Raw genomic sequence first — 12,015 nt, 5'->3', positions numbered from 1 at the left:
CAATGTCTGACATTGAATTCAATTTTGAGATAGAAATTTCTATTGTAATGTAATATTGCAGGTTTAGCGATAGACAGAAACTATATATTTTAATGATTGGGGTTAACAAATAATGAGTTATTTTGATTTATCTTTTTTAGAAACAACATTGAAATGATTATTGATTTTATTAAACGCATATGCGTCCAACAATTTAAAATCTACACAATTTCTCAATTTTAACATATTTTTTAAGCTTCCCTCAGAGTCAATTTTCTTACCGTACACGTTTGAATATGATATTTTTCACATATCTCGCCACAAAAATTACATTCATAATGGAAAGCTGCATTATTACAGAAAGCAAAATGATAGCCATGATAAGCAAATCTAGCAAAAATATGTATGTCTGTCGGGAAAATCTGGACCACGCCAGTTCTCATTAATCATCGTTTCAGTCTCAAAGAATTCGTCACAAATAAGCAGTCTATTTGTTTTCTTAGATTCACAAAATTTTGGATGCACATCAGTCTCTGGTAAATTAAATCTATTTTTCAAGTCAGTTGTGTACCAATTAGAGTCTTTCCCAATCAATTCATACATATATAACGAGATTTATTGTACTTTGAAATTCCAAGCAATTTCTTAAGATAGCGGGTTTTAACTCTTTCTAGGGTTTCCAAAATCAGTATTAGTTAGATGTGGCCAGATAATTTCAATTCCATATAAGGCTGTTGGCTAGATTTTAAGGTCAAAGAATTTAACAACATTGAAATAAAAGTTCTGATTTTGAATCATCATTTTGAATTTAGATTGGCACGTCTCCAACCGATGCTTAAAAATTAGCTTAGCACCCAGCATTACTGATTTGGTTACTGCCATCCTTTTATTCCTTCGCGATTTAGCCAAAATACTCAAATTTCATGCCACCTCACTTTGTCACCTACGCGTGCACGCAATCAAACAAATGCGCTAGACTGCGTAGAGCAAACGCCTCATTTTAACCGCTCCACTACTAATTGTAAGTCCAGTCTGTACAGCTCGTTATGCATTTCATTCGGACTAATTGGCGGCAAATTGAAGCCGCTTGCGATTTGCAGTAACAAGCAACAAATTAGCAGAGGCCAATTCTGCGATGCACGCGCGTCCGCCGCATTCTGATTCCGAGCGAGTGCGGTCGGTCTGTGCGGCAATCGGGTGCGGACGGACGGCTTTTGCCTATCTCCCAAAAGCAGCAGCCGCTGCAGAGTACATCGGGAACAGCTTGTTCTCTCTCCGCGCGCAACACACAAATTCACTGCCAGGCTGGCAGGCGGACGGACCAGAAATTTGTTGCGAATTTAAACACACACAAAGCGAGAGAGAGAGAGCGACTGCATCGCAGGGCCGACCGAATTCACGTGTAAACAAAGCGCCGAGAGAGCAGGATAACGCAGGCATGTGTGTCAAATTCGTAGAGGATATTATGTGCCGACGTGTCAACAGTTTAGGCTGTGACCCTTTGGGGAGGTGGAATTCACTGATACAGCGCGGTACACTCGCGCATGCCGGCGCCACCGCAGCGGAAAACAAAGCGCACCGGAATGTCAATCCGACTTAAGCTGACTGCCGTGAAACTGAAGTCGCACTAACAGTTTCTACTATATGAACACTTTTTTGTCGCTGAGAAAATTTAAAGGGGTTAAATAATATCTTTTGGCTCATGAATTTATGTACAAAATGTGTTTAAAACCAGATTAATTGTGTTTAGTTGATTTAGTCATTGTTTAATCTACATTTTGCTGTCTAATTAACACTTATTGTTAGTCTATCAGCTTTAGCGGCTTTTATCTTATATTTTGTTCTTTGATAAATTTTGAAAACTTCATACTACAGGAAGAAATGAAAGAATAATATATTGAAATATTTAAGCTGGGCCATTGCAGTTCATTGAAATTAAATAATCTTGATTTTTCTTTCCTTTCTATAGCCATCATTAAACACAGATAATTTTCCAAACCATACTTCTTATGCACTCTGATATTTGCATATACGGCATGTATTGCCAAAAGAGATTGACGGTTATTGTCACAAGGCTGAAAATGTTTTAAAAGTTTGATCTTTTGCCCAAGATAGCTGATTTATTAACTAAATTACCTGATTTTCCGTGAATTTTAAGCTGAACGATATGGTTTTTGACTAAACATCTTTAAATTTTGACATTTTTTAGCCAGTCGTTCTAAAATGAGAAGTTAAATAATTGAATAGAATGAATGCAATTTTTGTGATGTTGCTGGGCCATTTTAAAAAGAGCGTCGCTTGCAATGGACAATCACATTTTCCTCCTTTCCACTCAGCGGCGGCAGCAGCAGCAGCAGGATCGGCGCCGCACTTGTAAATCAAGCCATAATACGATACCACTCTGGAACACAACAACAGAGCTCTCGTCGCAAAGATCTGGAGGCGAGCCAAAATGCTGCAATCACTATCGGCAGGCCATCAGCGCGCAATGAAACTCCTTCTTTTCATTTGCCGTCGGCGATAATGGCTGCTCGCTCGCGCCAGTCGCACCAATTTATTTATTCGGCGTGAAAATAAAGCTCTTCGCTTCGGCACGCCAAGTGGAAAATCTACTTTACGAGAGCCGGAGGTGGAAAATATTGGCCGGATTATTGTTGTTTCATCAGACAAACCGATACACGCTGGAAAACAAAACTGGCAGCAGCAGCATCATCAATCGCACTGAAAAATTCAGCGAAAAGGCTTCCGGCGGTGCGCGCGCACGTGATCCGCGCAAATTATTTCCAACCATAAAACCAAGCTGGTCGGCCTATATTGAAAATATTCAATTTGTCGCCACGAGAGGAGCGCTTTCTTGCTCTGCCGGGCTGAAAGGACAATCGAGCCGGTGGCTGCACACCACGATGTGATTAAATTTCATCGCCCTGCGGCACCGTGAAACGGCGAAATCACATTTCACGGTCATTACTTAATCTCCCGAGTGCAGTTTGCGAGAGACATTTTTGTAGCTGCTCGGCGGCGACGAAAAGTAGAAAAACACGGTGTAAGCCGGTTAAGCTTAAATTTCATAACGCCGCGCTAATCTCACAATCTGATCGCGAATCAGGGTCTAAATTGCTCTTTAAAGAAGCCGCGAGAAAAGAGTCTTTGAGGCGCAATAAACACCAGGGGCGTGCAGGGCATTAAGCCAAGGAGAGACAGTTACTTGCTCCATTAAACTCGGTGCAAAGAAAGATCGCGCACGGGGTAATCACCATCAAGCAAGTCTCTCAACTTTGATTAGCCAAAAGTGGGTCGAAGTGCTCTCCGAATTAGTGGCAAACAAACCGAAGGATTAAAAATTTAGTGCATGCATGCAACCTGTTAAGCAGCACACTCGACCCTGCTAAATGTTGAAGCAAGCAATCTGCAGTGCATCACACGCCAGCTCAAAAAATTAAACCATCCCTCAAGTGGGGCGGCGCCGGAAGAAACCTTGTCCGAGGCAGCAGCCTGGAAGGTGAAGAGACTCCGGCCGCCCGCAAGTTTAAAGCGAGCTCAAGTGATTTATCGTGGGGTAAGTCGGGCTTGCTGCGGCCCAGCTACATCACTATCCATCTCACGTACATACTAAACTCCATTGTGCCCCGGCGAGCAGGAAGATTGTTGCTTTTTTATGCGCCCGGCAGCAAACACACACATTCACAAAAAAGACATGCTCACTCCTTGGCCAGTCACGCGCGCGTTTATTTATTTTTATACGTATCTGGTGCACAAACAAAGTGGCACGAACTTTGCTTAATGCTGCTGCTGCTGCTGCTGCTGGGCAGGAAGAAGGAAGAGAGAGTGCAGCGGGTAGACGTCGTCGTCAGGAAAGACACAGACAGGAAATTCGCTCTCCCACGGCCTCATCTTGCTCCGCCGCCGCCGCGTTTTTTTGTTGTTGCCCGACCTGGCAATAACGCGTGCGTGCGAGCCGCAGACAAACTTTCCGCGGCTTTTTGCGCCCCCCGCGTTTAATTAGAGAACGGAGCAGCTCGTGTTTGCCTAGGACCGGGCGCATTTTTTGGCCCCGCGCACTCGCCAACCTTTTTCTCCGCCGGCCCGCTTATTGGAAAGCAAGTGAGCCGGCCGCCGCCGACCGAAGAATAATGCAGGCACTGCGGAAAGACGTCTGCTCTGCTTGTTTCTGCTGGATTTATGGCCGTGGCGGGCTGATTGCTCCAGATCCATAAGCAGTTGCCGACCGACCGCCCCTGGGATCTTTTTGGTCCGGCCATTCATTCTGGCTCGTAGGATTAAATATATATATCTTGCGTGTGCTCGTCGTGGCCAATCAGATTTCGCGAGATCGTTTAGGAAATATGTGCCATCAGAGGCAACAGTTTGCGTCGACGACAAACAGTCTGCTCTCATTATTGGAAATCGGATCGGCGCCGCTGTCCCCAGCAGATTACCTTCTGCTGCTTCAGTAAATATTTATTAACCGTCTTTTCTCCCTCTTCCTCCGACGGATCAAATGTGTACTCTTGATTTCTGTGGACACTATACTTTTATGCAATTTTATCTGTGGTCACATAATACTATTTTTTGCTAAGAACAGAGAAGGGCGCGCACATATGAATGCTGAAACCCGGGTCCCGCGAACGGATAACATGGACGCTCCACAGGGACACAACTCACTGAAGGGCCGCTTGCCTCCGCACCGAGGACTTTTTTTGAAACGCTGGACATTCGTCCCGTGATGCCAAATCACGCATGCTGGAAAGGTGCAAACCAGCAAGTAGCAAGTTGGCCTAGAGCTATATGTATAGCCGGCAGGGAGGCTTTCCAGGTGGTCCACCCATCCATCTACCGACTACACGCATGCTGCTTAACTTCGGTGATCTAACTAGAACCGTTGTGTCCAGTATGCTACACCCTAGAATTTCTGATATTGTATCATAGATTGCAAGTAAAAGATAATTGTGTTTGAAATCTGGAATTAGTTTTAAGAAATACCCAAACTGGTTATGATAACATTTCATTAATCCACATTAAAAAATTTATAGAAAAAGATAAAATCGGATATTCCTTGTTCAAAATAGTTGTCTTCGTATTTATTTGATGAAAACATTTATTTGTGCCTGCTAGTTTTGACTATCAACTGCAGACCTATTTCTTGAATTAAAAATTAACTTAATTAATGCATACAGTAACAAATATACAAGGTGAAACATTAAATTTACAGTTAAAAAACGTATTTCATGACAAGAACTCGCTTTGCTGGTGGGTGAAGTCTAAATAAATGTGTCTTTCGCCAAGCGCAATCCTTAACAAAAATATCAATCAATATCTACAGATTTTAGGAATATTTTTGACTCACATTTAAATATATCCCTCCACTGAGATAGACGCTGCGGGGGCTCACCTTCGATGAATGAATGAATACGAAATTTTCTGAATAAATAAATTTAAGGATAGTTGATATTTTTTCATTAAAATTGTTCAAATTTTACAGTTTTAATTAAGACTAGAACACCATAAATACTACCTTTTGGGATTGATTTCTCTTAACTCAACATCGTCTAAATCGACTGATCAAATCAGCTTTCGACAATGGACCGCCCACTGAATTGTTGCCTAGAGCAACACGATATGACAGTGCAAAGTTTCGGCTGAAGTGGCTAAACTTTCATGCTCGAAATGCTTCAATTTTGACCCATTACACTCTTGAGCATTATTAACCGTCAGTCGGCGGGTTAATTTGCGAGAATTAGCTCCATAGCAGCGTGCAAAGTGGCTCTCTTCAGTCCGCTCACAAAGAGCGAGCGCTCTTCAATATTGAGCGGGTCTGATTGATCAGTACACTTTGGGCTGTTGTTGCCGGAGATGGTTGATTTATGATGCTGACACCAGACTAATGATCGCAACACTGTCCATCAAGTCGTAAAATATGCACGCCGAGACCGCCCGCCATCAAAAGCAGCCTCCTTTTATCGAACACTATGCAGCTCAAATTTCCCTGCATTTTGCTGAAATTGCGCGGACGGAATTTTTGACTTGTCACCAAAGCTTGCCGGCAACACTCGATATTTCATTCATGTTCAGGCTGTAGATCAGCGTTGGCAGCTGCACCCGCGACAAGTGGCGGGGTGAATATCGAATATCCATACCCGAGTTTGTGTGTGTGTGTTCGTCTGCACTTCCTTTATTAGCCACGTTCGCTCACGTATCGCGGCGGCGAAGGGATTTCAGCGAGCAATATTAAAGCAATCCTGATTTATAGAGCAGCGAGAACGTGACGCACTCCTTATTAGTGTGCTCCGCCGCAACCGCGAGCAATTTTTAATTCGACGACAGCGTTCACGCGTACAATCGGATTTTAATCTAGTCTTTAGAAAATGAAATTTAAAAACTCCTTCGTGTTTGCTTAAATTGAAATAAATTTTAATTTCATAATACAAATGCTGAGAAGCTGTCTCTTTGCATGAGAATAGATGATTCTCAAAGAAGAGTTCCTGGAAAAGAACGATTGAATCGTTTATTTATGACAACTTGAGCTCCGGAAGCAGTGAAAAAGAAACTTTGCTCGTGCATAACAAACGCCGCGTATCTTTATAAAGAGCAATTTAAAAGCGGCATAATTTCGCTCCGACTTTCTCGCTTTGCGTCTTCTTTCCGGCTGCAGTAATGCAGCAAGATTACAGGCTACTTTTATTTCACCTACAAGCATATTATCACCGCATCGCATACAATAAGCACATGTGTTACATTGCCACATACACGGCAGCAGTCATGAATTTGCAATAAAGAACAGCAGTGAATATTTTTCCGCCGATTTATCACGGCACAATTACAGTGTCATTCCCAGTTATTGCTTCTTCCCACTGCGCGATCGACGCGTGTGTTTCCCTTTCGATTGCAATGAAACTCTGAAATTTACTGCTCTGCTGTCTGCTCTCATTGATTTCCGCCTCTTGCTTTATTTTTACCCGTGCACACGGTGGTCGCCACAGCAGGGGCAGTAAATTTCCAATTATTTATTCGCGGCATCGTGTCTCCAACGAGTTTTACTGCTCCTTTATGGCCCTTTTCAACTTTTAAAACTTTGCAATTCTCCTCCGCCCGGCCTTTTGCTCCGATCGCGAGCACGGCCAGAATCTACATATTGATAGCTGTGCTGGAGAGCGGAAATTTTCGACCGGCTGCGGCTGCTTACGCCAAAGCAGATGCAAATTCCAAATTAAATTCCGAGCCGGACTTGATTAAATTGGGATTGCGTATTTCCAGCTCCGGAACTGCACATCCTGGACGAGCACGGGCACGCCGTGTGGGATCGTTACTACAAGGTAGGCAGCAGGGTGGAATTGCTGTGCGAAGCCTCGAGGGTGCAAGAGTCGCCATCGACGGTTGAGTGGAGGCAGGCTGGCGTGTCCCTTGCCGCAGTGGCGAAAAACCATTCACGCCCAGATCTCAGGTAAAACACGAGCGACAATTATTCCATCTCTGGGAATATTCTGCATGCAAAACAGCCAATTAGGGTTTACGGCTAATTGGCGGAATTGACACTGCATGTGATGCTTGACTTCAATCGTAGCTTGCGGGACGTAATTGGATTGTCTCTTTACGTAGTCATCAAATACTTCACAACTATCAAAGAAAAATAATTATTTATGGAATGTGAGGACCAAAATAAAATTATTTGAGCTATCAAGTAAACCGTGATCAAGCTGAAGACCTTCAGACCAACATTAGTAATAAAAAACTGCGGAAATTCCTGAAGACAATTTTGCTTTGTAATGTGGGTGGTGTGCTTCAAACACATTTGGAAAGAAATTGCATGATTTCAGATATGGTTGCTTATATAAAGTGCTGTAATAAATGTAACTTTTCGAAAAAACACACAGAGTTGTTGACCAAATTAACCACAATTTAAAATATTAAAATAAATAAATTTTGGAGCAATGTTTACATTTACGATCATGGTGTTTTAATATGAAAAATTGTCATTTAACGTACGCACCATATTGATTTTGCTAGATATATTCGTGTGTCAGTTGCATGCAACTCCGGTTTGATCCAATTGACAGAGTAGAGCCAATCAGACCACTAATCGAGGCCTGATTCGATCAAGGCGGGTTGGAGGTGTGTTTGTGATAGTGTGAAAGACGCTTCGGTGTGTGTATGTGTGTGTGTGTGTGTGTTGACGTGAGTATATATAGTAAAGCCACTAATTCGCAGTGTCACCTCTGGCACTCTGGTGGGCAAGGACACTGTGCGAACGGTGCTGACGCTGCAGCGGGCCCGCAAGCAGGACTCTGGCAATTACACTTGCGTCGTCGCTGACATCGCCGAGGCGACGGTCACCGTGCACATCTTGAATGGTGAGTCAGCCTGTCCGTCACGTGAGTGGCACAATTTACGGACCACCTCCGCCCAGGCAGCACGCCGATAAATATCGGTCTGGGCGCGCCGCAGAATGGATCGGAAAACAATTCGCGTTTTGCGCTAAAAATGTGTGGTCAGCGTCGGAAACTTGAGTTAATAACACATTTTTGCAGATAGAAAAGCAATATATAGATTTCTGTCGAGTTTTAATACAGTTTAATTTGAAGATCTTCATAAACAAATAAAATTTCCCTGTTAAGGAACAATATTAAAGTAGTACTACTACTTCTTTTTGCTGTGGAGGCTGTGGCAATCAATTCAGTATTTTTCCTCTGGGACCAGCAGCAATGCCAGAAATAAAAAACGTACGAGCACTAGCATAAATCATAAACATCCAAAAATAAGTAAGGAGATAAACTCATCCTTGATTTCAGTAATTAGAAATCAGTCAGAAATATGATTCAAATTTTATTTAGAATTCAATCGCCAATCCCTAAACATTTGCATAAAAAACTAGGCTATTTTTTCTTTATATTCAATTTATAAAAAAGCATCAATTCTAAAGCACAACAAAAATTTACTCAAAATCAACTCACGTTAACTTAAATTTACAAGTGAATAATTAAAATCTTAGTTGGAATAATTCCAGTTTTTTGGTGGATTTCAATCTACTCCTGGTCAGAGTATTTTCTATTAAACGATAAAATAATTAATGAATTTATCAGGATTAATGCAACACGATTAAAATTGAAACACTGAGTTTTGTGACACGAGGAGACCATAAATTCTGATCGACACGTAAGCTGTATCGAGCACGAGCGTGGCAAGGTTACATTTTTAAACCGCTGCTGGGCGGGCTCATCAAAAATTCAGCGCCGTCCTAATCCAGCCACCGCTGGCAGCCTTTTTAAATCATAATCTCATTTATAAAGCATGGATCATCATTACGAAGCGCGCGCGCTCTTTTGTTTCGAAACAAATATAAAAATATGGGCTAGAGGCAAATACTCTTGAATTGTTAATGCGCCGTGATGGTGATATATTGATTCTGGTTTATACGTACGGTGTTAAAGGGGAGAGACGTTTGGGGCTCCGCGCGCGCTCTCCTCGGGACCGTACGTTATTTTTCAACTTTCTTCCGCGCAAAAAAAGGATGCAGCGTGGAAACGAAATATGCGGCCGCGCGTTTGTATCGCGGAGAGAGCTGCCGAGCAAAAAACGCGCGGCCGCGCATTTTTAGCAAAATTGCGCTCTGCTGCTGAAATATGCCAGCGGCGCTTTTTGTTCCTCCTCGCAGCAGCCAAATTTAAGCATTTCCGAGCAATTTATCTCCAATTGACGCAGACAAAGTGCCTTTCCCGGCTCTTGGACGCGCGCACACCCGCCGAAATAAGCCGGGCCAAACATTTGCTCTTCTTTTTCTATATTTGCCAACGATAATCGTGCAATATTTCAAGCACCGTGAGCCGCAGGACAAAATTTGGTCTCGCCGTGGACTTTGGAGATTGCTTGTCAGATGGATGTATTTACGATGGCCCCGCCGAGAGAAAGACGCATTATTTACCCTCTCGCTGCTTGTAAAAGGATCATGCTCGGCTGACATCCCGGCTTGATGGATTAAATTTATTCCGAGGCAAAGGCTGGCTTCTTATTTCGCTTGCGTGCAGCGTGTTGTACATGTTCTCATCGAAAGCAACTTTACTGCGCTCGTAATCTCGTTGCTCTCGCCGCCTCTTTCTCTCCGCGGTTTCCAGTTCAACATTCGAACAATCCGCCTAGATTATGTGCTCCTTTTCGCCTTTCCTCCCGCGCAGATGCTGCGCCTTAGAAACAATCCAGAGTGTTTTCGAATAGCTCTCATATATGTATTTTATTCTAAAGGAAAATCTCCATCATCTTTCTTAAATTTAACCAAGAGAGGAATTAATAAAGAGTTCTCTTTTCTCCCAATTTCACCCTTTTGAAAAGAAGATATTAATAGCAGTAGTGATCAAAGCGACCTGCAGGATGGAATCCGCAATTATCCGCACAAAACGACGATTTAACGGGAGAGTGAAGAAGTTTCCGAAAATTAAAAGAAAGAATTTTCGCTGACAAGGCGAGGTGAAGCTCGTAAAGACACTGACAGGCTCAGCATACCTCATCTCGCCCTATTTCTTGAAGCAAGGCAAAGCACGTTATATTTTTAATTAAAAATAATGAAACTTTACGGTCGTTTGACACAAGTCTCGCTCGGCTCTTCTCCTCTGTGAATATTTCGGTCTGTCTGCCACGAGACGACGAGTTATTTTCAATTTTCCACTACTTGTCTTGCGAGATATGCGCTCGGCGAATTCTGAAACTCATGAGCTCACTCACTCAGTTCTCCCCCTTTTAATAAATTTTCTATCAAAATCGTATTCTCTTTAAAGAATCAAAATTAAATATTAAAGAAGGATTTTTTGGTGTTTGGTTGATAAAGTTGGCAAGGATTTGTAAATTATAAGAATTTAATTAATATTCCATATTATGGTCTTTATTCTACCGAGTGAAGTTTTTCAATTCACTTTTGCAAAATTTCCATTTGAATCAGGCTTTTTAAATATTTATTTTTTATTTACTACACACAAATTACTTAAATAATGGCCCTACTCTTTGTACCACTTAAAAATTTTTTTAAATTCAGTTGAATTAGATCTCCCCTTGAGAGTATATTTTTTGGGAAATAACTGCGTATGTAAGACTGTTAACCTTTTTAAACACACTCTGTTCTGAAGTTTCAATCTAAAAAAAAATCAAAATTTTAGTCGTTGTACTCTCACCTCAAGATCATTCCAGTAGTTTTAAAATGATTCATTTCTCTTGTGCACTTTTTTTTTTTTGCTCTTTTTATCCTTGTCCGTCCGAGGACCGGGAAGGGCGCGCACTGCACTAGCACGAATGCTGAAACCCGGGTCCCAATAACACCGCGAACGGATAACATGGGCGCACCAGGCCGCACAGGGACCCAGCCCACTGAAGGGCCACTTGCCTCTGCACCGAGGACTGCATTGAAACGCTAGACATTTGTCCCGTGAAGCCAAATCACGCATGCTGGAACGGTGCAAACCAGCAAGTAGCGAGTCGGCGCCGGTGCGCCTCCCAGCCCGTCGAGCAATTTGAGCAATTCGAGTCACTAAACTAACCACTTTTTGCCATCTCTGACATTGGGTAGCCAGTATTAGATCTCCGAACTGCTCAAATACCTCACATTGCTTTGACACTCCTGAGAGTGCCTTAACAATGCGAGCCAACGGGCTGGTCAATGCGAGCCAACGGGCTGGCCACTTCTTATAAATAAATCTAAGAAACATTGAGTCCTTTCAAGGTCATGCAATCATTGATCCAATTTCATAGACTGCATTAAATTCGCCGCACATTGTGGCATAGACCGAAGCCATTTAGAGCTGAGCGAAATAAGCAAATCTTTGAAAACCTATACAATTATTTTCTTCTTCTATTTTCCCATTTGCGCATCACAAAAGTGCTGCGGTATGCCGTGGAACGTTGGATTGCAACCTACATTTTTCCTGCTCCAAGTCGCAGCGGTGCTGGATTGGATTATTAAACTCGCAAAATGCAAATTCCAGACGTCAAATTTTATCTGTGCGCTGCAACGACAGCCGAGTGGGTATTTGTGTCTGGCGCTATTGGCCTTCAAGTATGATG

General features: G+C 42.6%; 1 protein-coding gene across 1 annotated transcript in view; it reads left to right on the top strand.

Moving 5' to 3' along the window:
• Nucleotides 1–12,015, top strand: part of LOC135947785 (uncharacterized) — a 117,017-nt gene that overhangs the window by 100,483 nt on the left and 4,519 nt on the right. The window contains exons 7-8 of the mRNA XM_065496722.1: nt 7,231–7,417; nt 8,182–8,324. Of these exons, the coding sequence (XP_065352794.1) occupies nt 7,231–7,417; nt 8,182–8,324 (330 nt within the window). The remainder of the gene's footprint in view (nt 1–7,230; nt 7,418–8,181; nt 8,325–12,015) is intronic.

Source organism: Cloeon dipterum, chromosome 1 (genome assembly GCF_949628265.1).
Source record: "Cloeon dipterum chromosome 1, ieCloDipt1.1, whole genome shotgun sequence".
Lineage (NCBI taxonomy): Eukaryota > Metazoa > Arthropoda > Insecta > Ephemeroptera > Baetidae > Cloeon > Cloeon dipterum.
The sequence above is the reverse complement of the archived record's forward strand: the minus strand, read 5'-3'. Positions and strand labels throughout refer to the sequence as shown.